This window comes from Ochotona princeps, chromosome X (genome assembly GCF_030435755.1).
Source record: "Ochotona princeps isolate mOchPri1 chromosome X, mOchPri1.hap1, whole genome shotgun sequence".
Classification (NCBI taxonomy): Eukaryota; Metazoa; Chordata; class Mammalia; order Lagomorpha; family Ochotonidae; genus Ochotona; species Ochotona princeps.
Window position 1 is genome coordinate 97,193,002 of NC_080865.1, and position 17,165 is coordinate 97,210,166.

General features: G+C 36.1%; 1 protein-coding gene across 8 annotated transcripts in view; it reads right to left on the reverse strand.

Annotated features, from left to right (window-relative positions):
- The window catches only part of ATP11C (ATPase phospholipid transporting 11C), a 167,377-nt gene that overhangs the window by 74,198 nt on the left and 76,014 nt on the right, over positions 1-17,165 (reverse strand). For all 8 annotated transcript variants that reach the window (XM_058659041.1, XM_058659047.1, XM_058659044.1 and 5 more), the window contains 4 exons: positions 14,365-14,454; positions 10,258-10,338; positions 8,434-8,541; positions 852-980 (listed from right to left, as the gene is read on the reverse strand). In XM_058659041.1, coding sequence (XP_058515024.1) covers positions 852-980; positions 8,434-8,541; positions 10,258-10,338; positions 14,365-14,454 — 408 coding nt within the window. The remainder of the gene's footprint in view (positions 1-851; positions 981-8,433; positions 8,542-10,257; positions 10,339-14,364; positions 14,455-17,165) is intronic.

Genomic DNA, 17,165 nt, shown 5'->3' on the forward strand with positions numbered 1-17,165 from the left:
AAATTTACCTTAACATACTTACTATGCTTCCAAAGAATAATACAGCAAACACGCACACTTGCCATACTACACCTCTGGGTTTTTTGTTTTTAAAGACAATCAAACTGTTCCTGGCTAGATTTCTTACAGCTAAAGAAAAAGTTTTTTTTTTTAAATATACATCACTTTTATCCTAAAAATAGATCAAATGTTAAGGTTAGAGTATATGAAGTTATTTCCAGAGTCACATAGTTTCAATCACGATTACTCACATTTAGAAAAAAAAATTACTTATATTGAAAGGTAGAATTACAGAGACAGAGATAGTGACTGACTGATCAAGTGATTGATTGACTTATTTTCCATCTGCTGGTTAACTCCCCAAATGGTGCAATAGCCAGGGCTGGGGCAGAGGCCAGAATGTCATCAAGGTCCCACACATGGTAGCAGGGGCTTAATTACTTGGGGCACCTTTGGCTGCTTTCCCAGGTGTGTTATCACACAGCTGGACAGGAATTAGAGCAGCCAGGATTTGAACGCACAGACATGGGAAGAAAGTATCCCAAGAGGCAAATTAAAAATGTCTCTGAGCCACAATGGTGATTCCAATTATTTCCATTTTTTTAAAAGACAAAATAGGCAATGTTAATGTAAAACTGAAGCAGTGTTAGAAAAACTGTGATAGCTTTTATTTGGTAAGGGTTTTTCTCCATTCTACACCACCCATCTACCCAAAGATGAATATTTACTTAGAGGATGAAAATTATGCAACAGAAGCCCTACATGAATAGGAAAAGCAATAAAGATTACAGGAAGCCATAAAGCAGTAGTTTTTACAATCATCTTGATCGCAATATTTTTGTCTCTATTACCTTGCAATTGGATTCTCCATCAAGACTGGCTGTTGTGACATAACAGGTTCCATCAGTGGTGCAGGATGATAAAAGAATAAGATCACAGGGAAAAGTTTCATCTGCCTGTACCTCTACTACATCACCAACCTAGAATATAAATAAAAGTGAATATAAATATCTTAACTCTAAACGATTTGATTTTGATACCTCATATCAAAGTTAAAATATTACCAAGAGGCATCTATAGCTTTGGGGCTTGGAGAGTGTCTCAGCGTCCTGTTTCATGAGAAAAGTGATGAAAGAATATTACTCAACATCAAAAATCCTTTTTACATTCGTCAGCACCTTAGATGCTTTCGGATTATCTCAGCACTTAGCACTTACTTAACTTTTACCTCTAATAAACAACTCCACCATCTACTGGCTCTCTGGAAGTTTTGGTGCCGTTTGAAGATAATAATCATTATCACTTCATGAATGAATTCAAAAAAACTAAATGCTCCAAGCTGATTATTTCACCAACACTAAGAAGTCATACTTCCACTCTGTAGCATGCATAATTCAACATACTTTGCTTGACACCGATAGCACCTATAATTGTCGGGGGTGGGGGGAGGTTTCTACTTTTCAATTCTCAGAAAATCTCAGTTACTTATACAAACTCCATTTCCCCTCACCCACAATATTTGGGAATAAACTTCATTAGGTTAACTTTTCAAGAATGGATGTCATCAAAAGAATCCATTAATACAGCAATGAGAGACGATTTTCTTTAAGCAGTATCAAAAGTACAAGGAAACGGAAAACAAAACAGAAGAAATCAGTTTTAAATTCATGGAGTAATTTGTAAGTTAAATGTCTGGTCTTTTTAAAATGAGCTCATGTCCCAAGTCCCGTGTTAATATATATACATACATATGTATGTATCTATGAGTATATACATATATATGTGATACATATTACATAAGTATGCACACATTGGGCAAGTGTTTTAGATAAATGTAACTGCTCCAGAAAACTGAACAGAATATGAAATAAAGTATTAAGCAAAGTACTTTGTACACAGAATGTATTTTTTATATAATGAGTATTTTCTAATTATTATCAAGAATACTCCATGGTCCCAGTTCTAATCCCAGGAGCCCCACTTTCCATCCAGCTCCCTGCTTGAGGCCCAGGAAAAGCAGGCAAGGACAGCCCAAAGCCTTGGGACCCTGCACCCACGTGGGACACCTGGAAGAAGCTCCAGGCTCCTGGCTTCAGATTGGCTCAGCTCCAGCTGTTGTGGCCACTTGGGGAGTAAATCAGCAGATGGAAGATCTTCCTCTCTGTATATTTGACTTTCAAATAAAAATAAATAGATCTTTTTTTTTTTTAAAGAATACAACTACTTTACTTTCAACTTATGAATACTCTACATTTTTTGGAAAGATGTTAGAAATCTTCAGTTTGGTGCTTCTCAACATTTCTAATGATAGGAAGCATGTAAAAATGATAAGTGCTACTTTTGCACAGCACACTCAAGGAAAAGGAGGAGGCTGATGGGGCAGAAGACAAGCCACTTCTGAGAGTCAGTATAGAGCACATCAATGTAAACACACTGGCTGTGACATGCTCAACATGAAACATGTGTCTTCTATTCACAATAAACCTGGCAGATAAATTTTATCTTTTTAAATCAACTTTAGGTAGTAGCTAAGAGTAACAAGATGAATAAATAAACTAATTTGTAAACAGTACTTTGTTTTACTGGATCTTTCTTTCCCTACTTACATAAACATTAGATTGCTTAATAAATCCATAAAGTACAATGAAATATGCAGAAGAAAAAGAACAAAATATTAACACATTTTTACAAGGAGATACCAATTAGAGGTATGATGATTTATAGGCATCAATAAGTGAAATTTACAAAGTACACTTTTTAGAATTTATTTTGATTTATTTGAAATGCAGAGAGAGAGAAAGGCCACCGATGGAAGGAGGAGATCTTCTATCCATCGATTCACTTCCCATGTGGCTGAAACATACAGGGCTGGGACAGGCTGAAGTCAGAGGACTGGCACTGCATCCTAGTCTCCCATGTGGGTGGCAGCGACACAAGTACTTAGGTTATCTTCCATTGATTTCCCAGGTATAGTAACAGGGAGTTGGAACTGAAGCAAAGCAGATGGCCTAAATCAAATACTCTGTGACGGGTTGCCAGTGTCACAGGAACTGGCTTAAACCCTATGCCACAAGGCTAGCTCCTATCAAGTGTATGTTTGTCTTTAGTACTTGGAATTCATTCACACATGAGATATAAAGGTCCCTGTATCTGCAATGCAAGTTGAAATTGTTAAGATGGGTAGATATCAGATCATAAAATAGCTTGGTGGCACAGTCTTAAGGATTTAGGTCTCTCTGGAGAAAAAAGAAAATCTAAGATAAAGAGAATGATAGAGCACAACATTGAGATTGGAACAGGAGAACAATCACTCTTTCATCCAGCAATGTTACACTGAATGACCAACAAGAAATACAAGTCTACCACTCAGGAAGAATCAAGTGGACAGGCATGTTCTATGGTTCAGGATTGCAGGATATGCAGAAAGAGAACGGTAGAATAAGAACCTGGAAAAGAACCCTTTGGCATATCAGGTCCCACACAAATCTGAAAGTAACAGCAACCTACTACCCAAGGAATTTGAAGGACAGCGGAACAGCATCCTATTGTTAAGATATACCTAATGGTTTCATTGGGAGTCCACCTTTGATTGGGAAGTAGCGATGCATACTGCACTGTATCCTCATATCTAGATATGACAGTCTCCGCTACACAGTTACTATACATCCTCTTAAATGAAAAGCCACAGAACAAAATCAACAGGAACAAAACAGAAATTTACAACATCATTAAGTTAAACAATATGCTACTGAATAACTAATATGTCACTAAAGAAATGAAAACCAAGAACTTTATTGAAGAAAATGATGCTATTGTATGACCTATAAATCAGTGAAGAATGTAATTTGAGAAAAAAAATGTTTTGAAGAAATGAAATTCCCAATGAAACTGTTAGGTATATCTTATCAATAGGATGCTGGACTGCCTGCCATTGTCCATGCCTGTAATGATGGACTTATGACTGTGTATGAAGAACTATACTATTATAATAATATAGGGGAACTCAGTGTGTTGGGGGAGGGGATTTGAGCAGGGAGTAAGGAAAATTCCAGAGCCTATGGAACTGTATCATAAAATAATAATTTAAAAAATGGGAAAATAAATAAATATAAAAAAACTTAAAAGTTGAAGAAAGGAAAAAACAATTATTTGACAACACAAATTTATGTTCATGAGCTGGGCCCGTTTATGTTGAAGAACTGGAGTTGTCTGAAGAGATTAACTTTTTTATTGTCTACACAGATTTATGTAGCTCTGAAATAAACATTCTTAAAAATAGACTCATCATAAACAAACACAAACATACCAATAGATTTATTCATGCAGTTTAGACCAAAAGCAAACAAAAAAAATGGGTATTTCAATTCTAGATGACTTGTAATATTATAGGAAGTACTTTAGTGCTAATAAACATGATACTAGTGCCAATGTTGTGGCATGGTGGGTAAAGCCACTACCCACGACATCACTATCACATATAGATGTCAGTTTCAGTCCTGGCTGCTCCACTTGCATTCCAGTAGCAGAGAATGGATCAAGTGTTTGGGCCCCTGCCACCAAAGTGGGGGACCCAGATGAAACTCCTGGCTCCTGCCTGGCTCAGCAACAGCCATTGTGGTCATTTGGTGGAGTAAACTAGCAGATGGAAGATCTTTTTGTCTTATCATCTTTCTCTGTATCTCTGCCTTTCAAATAAATAAAATTAAAAAATAATAGGGAAAATGATAGTAAAGATGGTCTGCAACTTGTTATACTCAACCTCTACTTCTGCTTTTTTTTTAAAATTTAAACTTATTTACATAAAGTGAACATATTTTATGTATTTCACAATACAGATTTAGGAGCATAGTAATACTTCCCACTGTACCCTCACTCCTGTCCACATTCCCCAACCAGCTTCCTTCTTTTTCAGTTTTTAAAAGGGATACTTTCAGTTCACTTTATAATCAGAGTCTTAACACACCATTGGTTAAGATTTTAACAAAAAAAAAAGTAGAAAAGAAAAACGGGGGGGCAGTCAGCCCTTGGCCATAGTAGGCTAAGCCTCCACTTTGGCCTGTACCCACATGGGAGGCCAGGAAGAAGCTGCTGGCTGTAGGCTTCAGACCAGCCCAACTCCAACTACTGAGGCCATTTGGGGCATGAACCATGATGTAAGATGTCTCTATTTGTGTCTCTTTTCTAAGTCTGCTCCTCCAATATCAATATACATATATATTTAAAAAACCTACTCTTCATCAAAAATACAGACAATCTCAGTATGTCAATTTCACTCATATAGATTGCACTTACTGTACTCTATATACCAGTTACCACAAATCAGGGAAAACACACTATTTGTCCTATCGGGACTGGCTTAGTTGGCTAAGCACAACGGTCTCCAGTTCCATTGATGTTGTTGTAAAAGGATTTCATTCTGTGTTATGGCTGAGTAGTATTCCACAGTGTCTATATATATATATCTTTTTTTTTCTGTATTCAGTCATCTGTTAATGGACATCTGTGCTGCTCAGTATATTATTGGTACATATCAGGTGGTTCACTCATGTACCAGCACAAATGCTTTATTTCTACTTGGCACTACATCAAAACATCCAAGCAGTCTTCAAAAAGTTCATGAAACATATAATTATCAAAAAAAAAAAAACTACAGAGAATTCAAAGTTCTTTGCAGCAAAACATACTTTTTAGAAATATCTGTCTTTATTGGAGATATATATGTATATATAAAGACTCAATCACAGTCTGGCTTTAAGACACTCCAAATGTTCCCTGTTACATTGAGGCTGCAGACCAAGTCACTCTCCTGCCCGAAGACAGTTCCACCACACCCTCTCCCACTAAGCTTTAAACACTAACATGAAGGACTAGTGGCTGAAAAGCATGTCTTCCCACATGTACACTTCAGAAAGTGCTATATAAAACTTCATACAACAGTGTCATCTCATTTAATCAAGATTACACCTGGCAAAGAAAGTTGGTGGACAGAAGGTAATTATACAGGCCCCATTATAAAGGATGATTGTGTGGAAAGTAACAATAAAACCAGAAAGGGGTAATGATAGGAGGAGATGTGGGATACCATTGTTTGCATTTCAATCTTACCTCGTATCTTAAGAGCAACAGATTCAATATTACAAATCATTTAGGCAGCTTCAGATTCTTACAATGAACAGTAATGCTGAGTATCTACACTTGCTAAGAAAGCTTCCAATCTTTTTTTTAATAAATTTTATTTTTTATAATGATTACATGATGGATCACGGTGGGAAGGACCATGGTTTAGGGAAAATTTGGTTTAATGACTGCTTCCAAATCTGCTATTTCTTCTTGTTTTTTTTTTCTGGGGGAAAAAGGGGGGGAAGCACTCATGACTTCCACACATCCCAGCACCCAGGGATGAGGAACTGCCACCTAAAGCTTCCAATCCTAACCTACCCTAGTTCCATGATAGGGTCTGCCCCACAAGTTGTAAAAAACAAAGAAATGAACAACATGATATTTCAAATTCAGTTGGTCTTTCTGCTCTGTAGCCTTCTTTCCATCATTATCATAAGAAGCTGCATAAGAACTGATAAAAACTCAGTAAGAAAACAATTTAATTTACTAATAGAAAAAATACCATATAATTAACTCATCGAATCATACACTGGCGAAGCTGTGGACCAACAGGAAGATTCATTCACTGTCAGTGGGAATGTAAAATGACACACCACTTTTCGAAGATCGTTTGGCTGTTTCTTACAAAACTAAAGATATTCTTAGCATATATTCCAGCAACCTTGCATCCCAGTATTTATACTCATAGGAACTGAAAATATCATCTATACAAAAATTCTACAATGTTTATACAGTCTGATTCATAAATGTCAAAACTTGGAAGGTACTAATATGTCAGCTGGTGAACATACACTGCGATTCAATAAGAAAGTAGAATGTTACTCATTAATAGAAAGAAATGAATTATCAAGCCAGGAAGACAGAGGAAAGTTAAATACACATTACTAAGTGAAAAAACACACTGCATGACTCCAACTATATGACATTCTGAAAAAGGCAAAACTGTTAAGATAATACAAATATTAGTGGTTGTCTGGAATAAGGAATAAATAAGGCAGAGAACAGAAGATTTTAGGAAAGAAAAATTATCATATATGATAGCAATGGGGAATACATGTTGTGCATTTGTCAAAACCCATTGAATGTACAACAGTAAAAGTGAACCTTAATGAAAACTATAAATTACGGGTGACAACCATGTGCCAAACCACGGTTCATGGATTATAATGATTGTTGCCACTGTGGTGTGCAATGTTGACAGCAGGAGAGAGTACTGAGTGTATATAATTATGGGAACTCTTATTTTTGGCTCAATTTTGATATGAATATAAAATGCTCTAAAAATACAGCTTATTAATTTAAAACATCTGGGTACCAAAGAAGCTTTGATATAGAAAAGCCTAAAATTTGATTTGGCAGGGGCCTAATAACAATGATTAGTTTGAAATGAAATTAAATCGCTTGAAATCTTGAAAAAAAAAAAATAGGACCTCAGAGCCCTGACATATTGTTGGGTGGAAGCGTAAAATGGTATACCACCATGGAAAACAGGTTTGTAAGTTCATTTAAACAGAGGCTGGCACTTTGGGGCAGTGAATTAAGCTGTTGCTTGAGACCCACACTCCGTATCAGGTGATTTGAATCCAGGCTGCTTGGCTTAGAATCCCGCCCCTTAACACACCTGGGAGGTGTTGATGGGATGGAGTGTCTGACTTTCAGTTTCAGCCTGGCTGTGCTGGCCACTGCAGCCATTTGTGGAGTGAACCAGTAGTTGGAAGAATGCTCTTTGTCACTCTTCCACTCAAATAAAGAAAGCTTTCTTAAAAAGTTAAACATAGTAATACCACATGACTCAATGATACCCCAGGTACCTAGCCCAAATAATTCAAAACAGATGTTGAAACAAAAATTTGCACTTGAATACAGCAAAGTTCATAATATTGAAAAGTGGAAATAATTCAAACGTTCACAAACTCATGAACAGATATGCAAAATGTGGTACAGCCACAATGCACTATTACCCAGGCTGCAATAGGAATAAATGATGATAGATGCTACCATAGAGATGAAGCCCCAAAGCATTCTGAGAGAAACCATCCACAGAAGTTAACAAGAGTATACATTTTATATGAAAATTCCAAAAGTAAATATAAAGACACTGAAAGGGGTTTAACATTGCCAGAGACTGTGAATAGGAATAAATATGGAATGACTGCTTAATGGTCCTGGGGTTTCCTTTTTGAGGGATGAAAAACATTCTGGAACTAGACAGCATCAATAGATGGATATTATTGTGAATGTACCAAAGACACTGAATTGTATACTTTAAAACAGTGTGTTTTTACCACAATGAAAACTATGCAAAAAAAGTACCTTAATTTTTTCACTTTCTTTTCTCACTCGCTTTGCATTTTCAATAATGTAAACAGTGCTTTTGTTGACTTCATTATCAGCTCTGTGTCTCAACCAATCTTCATATCCCTAAAAGGATAAAAACAACTATATAACCAAGCTCAAATAAATTAAGCTGTTAATTTCTATACCCACCCTCTATGAATGAAGAGTAGATATTCATAATTGCCGTTTTAGTTTCCAGTCAGAATTCTAAAGAGACAATGCTGAAAACTTTAATAGTAAATAAGACAGATTTTCAAAACACTCCAGGTAAACAGCTTTCGTACCCTAACAGGCTCCTCCATTCTACCAATAAATATCAATACAATCTTATGTAATAAGAGCCTTCATACTCTTCATCTGTGAAGGACTATGATTTATTCTTATAATCCTACTCATGTACAAGGTAATGGTAATTCTTTCACTCTTATTAAGATTTAACTGCTAATACTGTATACTGTGTTATAAGTATATTGTTGTAGTGATCAATTCCAAGGAAACACAATTCTCTAACACTTGCAGATAAGAGTAAAAGCACACTAGGATTGTTTTGCAAGTTGTAAAGATCAAAAGCTGAACTTTTTCACTGACTTGAAGATAAAAGAAAATATAAATTGGTGTTCACTTTTCAGAGTTGAAAGTAATCATGGAAAGATAATAGGTTACTTTTTTTGGGTTATGGAAGGATGATATTTATTTGAATACAAGTGTGATTTTTATAGCCTTTTGCTTATTTTGTTGTAATAATGTCTATGGCTTTTTAAATATAGTCATTTGAAAAATCTCTTGAACACTTTCGTCCCTTTTGTTCCACCTTGGGTATTACATACACTCCTCTCTCTTGATAACAATGCCACGCTATCATTTCACAGAATGCATTCTGGGATGCTTGTGGGGAAAAGCCTTAATATGAACTAGCATTAGAAAGAAAATGAACCCATACAAGTGTTTGAAAGCCACATATGCTATTCTTGGAAACCAAAATTTTATTAAAAAAAAAATCCTAACAGCCTAGAGGAAAGAACATTCCAGAAGTCTTTATTTAGCAACCAAACATTTGATAAACATCTTACAGTTCCTGGTGGGCAAGACAGAAGACCAGATAACCCCAAAAGGAAAGGTATTTTGTTCTCAACACCTGTAAACAGGCCTTCATTTTGCAAGTTCCTTTGGGATGTTTTTAAAAGCCCTTTGTTAAGTACTATCTACAAGTTTATTCGTAAGTAGATTCTGTGGATTAACTGTATACATGATAAATACCATTACCAATCCCTTCACCTCTAATTTTCTTGTTTCCATTTTCAGGGATTTTCCAAAGATACTAGTATAGACAATGCTCAAAATACTGAGGACAATCTGTGTCAGTGTGTGAGCTTTAAAACAGGTATAAATGTCCCTCTATCCACCACCCTCTTTGGAAGCAAATAAAATATTTATGCTTTGGTGTTCAATGCCATAGGCAACAAGAAAACATCCACTGAAATGAAAAATTTTCAACTCACTTCACTAAAACAATGAATGCATATTAAAAATACACCTCTCATTTTCCAATTGAGCTACAGTTTCTTCCTATTCTTTAGTTTTTACTTACCTCCCTCCCCACGCACAAATATTGAGAAAGCAGCAAGTAAATCAAGGATATGCTTTATTATTATTTTAACTCTTTCTCAATGAAAGCTAATTCTAAACTTAATCTACTAAACATACTGCTCATTGTATATAAATATGAAACAAAGCATTTGGCAATGAAATTTGAACTAATCTGTACTGAAATGCAGGCATAAATGAAAACAAGAAATTTACCTGCTTAATGGCTGTAACAGTTATGACAAAGAAAAGTGGAAGTCCACTGGTAACTGGGCTAGTTGGTGTGTCTACTGTGACCTAGGTAAAGAAATTAAGTTGAAGGCAAAAGCAAACATAGCCATTAACTCATATGTAGCATTTACATGTTACAGGAATTTCAGACAAAAATGCACACACAACACTGCAATAGCAGAGTAAACATTAATTTTCATTAAAATAAAAGAAACCTGCAGTGAGGTTGAAGAAATAGTCCTAAGTTTAAACTTAATTTTTATCCCATTTTGGATTAATTCCTTCAACGGCATATTTCCATTTACTTACCACCTACTTGTTGAGTACCATTTTGTCAGCCCCTATGCAACTTCAGCCAGTTTCTTGAGTTGCTATTTTAAATAAGATGGAGATAAGCCCCTGCTCTCTTGTAGGTAGCAGCTTACAGATAAAACCAGACACTGATATCTAAAGAGCAAACAGGAGTTAACTAGAAATGGGATTTACCAGGAACAATAAAAAAAAAAACAGTGGTGAGAGACAGTGTAGTGTTAGAGAGAAGCAGAGATCCGATCCAGGCAGGGCCTTCTGTATCCCATAAACAGTGTTCAATCCTTGAAGTTTTATGAAGGAAGAGGACACATGATTGGAAGTGCAGATTGAAAGATCATTCCCACAGTTTTGTGGAAGATGGATTGGAAGGGAATAGCAGGGGAGCTTGGAGTGCATTTGGGAGCCTGTTGCTCTAATCTTGGTGAAACATAATGGTTTGGAGAAAGGTGGTAGCAAGACCTGGAACAAAGTCCTCAAGATGTTTAAGAAGCAAATGTATGACTGGTAATTAGAAGCAACTGTTGATTAAATATGTCTTCCAAGTGTCCATCTAACATCGTGAGTGGATATTTTCCAATGATAAAAAACAAAAACTGATTTGAGGAAGGGAGATCATAAATTCAATCTGTCCTCATTATTTACAGAATCTCATCTCCCATGTCCAGTCAGGCCTGCCCTGCAGTATTACTGTGCTATAGAAACAGTTTACATTTCTGGGTAAATGTAAGATTTTACATGCTCTTGTGCTTTTAGGCAACCTTTTCAATACTCCTGAGATACAAGTTTAGCATTCTCCAAACACTAAATGCCTTTTAATATTTCAAAGGTTCAGTTTAAATTATCATTCTTTAAATTTTTCTCTCTTTTGGGCAGAAAAATATCTATCTTCTACTGTATGCCCACAGCACTATGAATATGCTACTAAAAGAATTTGCACTAAAATAAGCAAATATGACTATATTCTCATCCATAACATAAATTCCTTAAAAGTCAAATCTTCTCATAAAATTTTAAATTATTTTACATATATAAGATGAACAAATTTTATATATTTCACAATACAGATGTAGAAGCACAGTGGTGCTTCCCCCTCTACCCTCCATCCTTCCAAAATTCCACACCCACCCTCCTCCTTCCTTCCTTTTTCTTTTTTTAAATTTTCACAATGGCGTATTTTCAGTTTACTTTACAACCACAGACTTTACACTCCAGTAGGTAAAGAATTCAATGAACAGCAAGTAGAAAAAAGCCCTACTGTTCCTCATGAGTATAGACAAAGTTGTAAATAATAATCCAACTTTGTCAGGTCAGTTTCACTCATATAAATTATCTTTTTTGTACTTTGTATATTAGTTACCACAGACAGGGCAAATATGACAATTGTCTTATTAGGACTAGCTTATTTCACAAAGCATAATGGTTTCCAGTTGCATACAGCTTGTTGTAAGACATAATTTCATTCTTTTTATGGTTGAGTAGTATTCCACAATATTCACGCACCTACCACCACTACTGCTACTTGTTGTACTACATGGCACAAAGGTGGGTGTTGGTACATGGATGCTAAGATGCTGAAATGCGCTGCCTTCCAAGTAAAATGACTCTTGCAAGAAAAACTCTGTAGTAAACATTATATCTGAAAGATAATCTGACAGTGTTGTGGTGTAGTGGATAGAGCTACCACTATAACACTGGGATCTCATACTGGCACCAGTTCTAGTTGTGGCTGCTCTACTTTTTTTTAACTACATTTATTTCATTTTATGACACAGATTCATAGGCTCTGGGATTCCCCCAACCTTTCCTCAAACCCTCCCCCCATACTGAATTCCTCCATATTGTTACATTAGTACAGATCATATCCAGTCATGATTCCTTCATTGCAGACATGGACCATGCAGAGTCCAGCATCTTATTGTACAGATACATTCAACAGTTTCATTGGGAGACCATCCTTGGTCTGAAAGTAGGTAGCTGCTCTACTTTCAATCCAGATTCTTACTACTACACCTGGGAAAGGATCAGACGACAATCCAAATACCTGAGTCCTGTGCACCCATGTAGGAGATGTGGAAGATTTCCCTGGTTCCTGGCTTCAGACGACCTAGCTCTGGCCACTGCAGCCATTTGGAGTGTAAACCAATGAATGCAGGATCTTTCTTTCTCTTTCTTCCGTCTCTATCCTTTTTCCATCTCTAAGTTTGATTTTCAGATAAATAAATGAAAAAAATCTTTAAAAAAAGATATCTGATCATGGATACAGAGGAATTCCTTTTCAATTATTTTTTTAAATTCATGATGAAAACTGGCTCTTATATCCCACAATGGTTTTAAATAGCAGGCCAAATTCAATAGTTGTACCATTCACTCAAAGACTCAAAGCGGATAAATACATAACATCAATAAGGCATTTGAGCCATTCATTGGCACTTATCTGCTTTAAGAAAAAAAAATTGGATAAGAAAAAAAGGACCTTTAATGTAGTAAAAATTTTCATGTAGAATTATAGCAAGGAAAAATTTTATATCACATAGACTTAAAAATGAAAGATGCAATTTAAAGTGTCAACAATTTACAATACAGCAGAAGAAACATAAAAACAGACTGATCTTCCAGGCTTTCACCCATCCATTAAGTGAATAAATAAGTCAGGAAAATAACTGATGATTTTTCAATTTGACCGAAATGGATATTTAACAAAGAAATCTGTTGAACCAATTTCACTTTTGGTATGTACCATTTCATTTCATAGTACATGAATCATGTCTTTGCAAGATAAATGAAAATATGAAAAACACTTTGTTTAAAAAGTAACAAAACAGAATCTAAACATGCTTTCTAGTTAAAGAATACTTTAGAAACCTATAAAAATCATTTAAATTGTAAAATACTTCTACTATAAAAAGTCATACTAACAAGCCTCAGAACACCAGCATCACCACCACTCCCCAAAATACTAAGAAAATCAAAGTTATAAATGGAATGAAAATTTGCTTGAGTCAACAAAGTTTCTTAAGTTGAATAGCTGTGGAAGTCAGTATGGAGTGCTGAGATGACTGAAAATTGATCTACCATATGAGCCAGTTATCCCACTTTTGGAAATATATCCACAGGAAGTGAAATATGCATATGAGAAAGTGAGAAAGTGACCTGCAATCCTATATTTACAGCAGTATAATCTACAATAGCAAACACATGGAAACAACACAGATACCTGCCAAAAAAAGAAATGGCTAAAGAAATTTTGGTACAACTACTGTATGGAATACTACTCAGCCAATATTTGCAACAAAATGGTCCCAACTAGAGATCATTATGCTCCGTGACATAAGACAATCCTATTAGGACAAATATCACATGTTCTCTCTGATATAAGGCAACCTTCATGCAAAATCCAAGATCAATAGATACAGAGGTAAACATACATGTACATAGATTTATATAGAAGAACAGTAAAGTGGAGGCAACTATACCATGACATGGAGATATGTCACAGTATGCATCTCTACTTCTGAATAAAAATTGGAAGCCCAATGAAACTGCTAAATATATCTTGACAGTAGAATGCTGGATTTCATACCATTCTTTATACCCAGAATCTCAGGATAGACTTAAATAGCAGAATGATGGACTGTGATTTTTTGAAACTATTGTTATGAAATAGGGGAAGACAGCGGGAGGAGTGGGAACAGGGAGGGTGGAAGAGAAAATCCCTGAACCAAGGAAATGTATTATGAAAAAACCTTTTTTAAAAAGTTGAATTGCTATTTATTATCTTACCTGTACAAGGAAAATGATGAGAAAATAAAAATTCGCAATTCTTCTAAACTGCTCAAATAGATTCTTTGGGAGGAAATTCCAAAGTGTATACTACAAGGGAAAGAAATAAGGAACACTATCAGAAAAATTCTAATGGTAATAGCTGATATCATTCAATATTATAATAGTTACTGTTTCTAATACTTTGAAACCCAAACCTCAGACATACACAACAGCATATATCTAGAGGTATAGTATATAAGAAGCTTTTTCTCCAGAAAGCATTATAATGTTTAGCAGCTCCTAAACCTCTTTTTTCCTATTTCCTTGATATGAACTCTAACATCATTCTATATATAATTCTTTTTTCCTACTTCTATTTTTTAAAGATTTATTTATTTTTATCTAAGGGCAGCTTTACAGAGAGAAGGAAAGGCAAAAATCCTCCATCCACTGATTCACACTCCCCAAGTAGCCTCATCAGCCAGAGCTCAACTGATCCAATGTCAGGAGGGAGGAGACTCTTCCAAGTCTTCCACACAGGTACACGATCCCACGATTTTAGGCCATCTTCCACTGCTTTTCCAAGGTCACAAGCAGGGAGCTGGATGGGAAGTGGAGCACCCGGGACTTCAAATGGTGCCCATATGTGGGATCCCAGTGCTCTGCAAGAGGAGAATTTAGCCACAAGGCTGTCACACCAGGCCCTCTCTATGTAATTCTTGCTGTTTTATCAGAATAGGTAGTTCATTCTGTCTTGTTTATTACATTCCCCCTGAATATCTACACCAATGCCTGACAGTAGAAAATAAATTATGTGCCTCAGGAAACCACTAAATGACTGAGCATTCAGAGATACAAACTTCTTTCACTAGTACTTTCCATATCCATGACAGTTGAGATTTATGCACAACCTTAAGTCACAGAGGCCTTTTGATTTAGTCAACATCATACGGCTATGGGCTTTGGAAATTGGTACTAGGTAAAGATTTCAGTACGCAATTGCAGAAAGGCCTAAGGAGAGAGCTTTGGGGTCAGCTGTCATACTATATGTACTTCTCTCACTAATACTTTAAGTTCAATGACTGGGTCAGCTAAAAGTCAATAGCAGTTGAACTTTCTAGATGACTTAATACAGATGACTAAAAAGCAGAAATGAGCAAGTGTTTCTTAACCTAGAAGGCTAAATTTATACTTCAATATTCTCTATCTCAATTATTTGCATAATAAGAATATATTCATTAATAAGGTAACTGAAAAGCCAAAGTACCAGAGTATATGGAAACTGACAAGTGATATCTCTTTTTATCAACTTATGAAGCACAAATTTCAGGGAATTTTTGAGAGAATGAAGACAAATGGATGCAAATACACTCAGTTGAACAGCTGCATTATATGAACATCCAATTTAGAAATTTCTTCCCATAGGGTCCAGAGAAGTATCTTAGGAAGGATCATTCTAAAATAAGGGCAGAATTGTATATGAATGTGCACCACTTCAGAGGAAAAAAGTCCACACATATTATGAGATTCTCAAGGTAGCTTGTAAACAAAAATAAACATTGAAAACCACCTGGAAGCTGACCCTTCATAGTTTGCTACTTATTTGTGCCAATTACTTAAGATCAATTTTCTAAAACCATAAACTAAACCCTGACATTAGGCTAAAAGCTGAGCTTCTGGCAGACTGACCTTCTGTTCCCAAACAAAAAATTTTTTTTCTATTAAACAAATAAGCACAAGGACAGATAAAGTCCTGTAGAAAGAGTAGTGTTAACACAGGAAAAGGGAACATTTTATCGTTATTGTTTTGAGCTCCAGTTGTGAGTTTGCCACTGTTCTTAGTAAATGAACTGCTTCCTTGAGGAACTCTGTGTATTCCCTTCATAGGAAACTACTGCTAATTCTCTCTTCTTCACAAGAAACATCCTCTTTCCACATGTATCAACCACAGGATTTGGCACAGGGAAGGCATATGAGAAATCCTTATTAATACTTGTGGTCTTGGGGCTGAGACCAAACTGTATAATGTAAAGGCAGGACTCAGACTTTAATGTGTCTCCCTTAGCCTAAGGTGTCCTTGCCTATCATTTATCAAAAGGAATTCATTTAACTGAGAGTTGTACAGTACAAGGTTCTAGTCACTGGACTCAAAAAAGTTATTTGGTTTTCCAATACAAACAAACAAAACAAAAAACAAACAAACAAAAAACCTTTCAGGCCTATATTGTCCAGAGGGGATTGGATTGTTCAGGGGGTATTCCAGACCCAGGGAAGATGGTAGCTACCAGCTATAGGCCAATCTGATCATCCTAAATTCCCTAAAGGGCACAGCATCAACCAATCAATAGAAGGTCAAGAGCATACATTAACCAGGAACATGAACTGAACATGCACAGCTCAGCCACAATTTCAATTCATAAGAACCTTCACCCTGAACTCATTAAGCAGCTCAGAAATTAAGCAATAGTTGTCTGGCTCCTGATTCTGTACTTTGCAATAGAGGCCTTTCTCCTCTACCCCAATATCAGTGATTGGCTTTCTGTGCATCAGTTAGTGGACCCAAGTTTGGGTTCTACAGCAACACCCACAATTAGTTTGGCGAGAAGTGTTGTTCTTCAACATTGCCAGTGTTGTGTCACAATGAGTTAAGCCACTACTTACAACACCAGGATCCCATCAAGTGCAGATTGGAGTCCCCGCCAGCTTCTTGCTAATGTGCCTGTAGATGTGCAGTAGATGAAACTGGAAGCACTTGGGATCACAACTCCTATGTGGGAAACCAGGATGGAGCTCCTGGCGCCTGGCTTTGGCCTAGATCA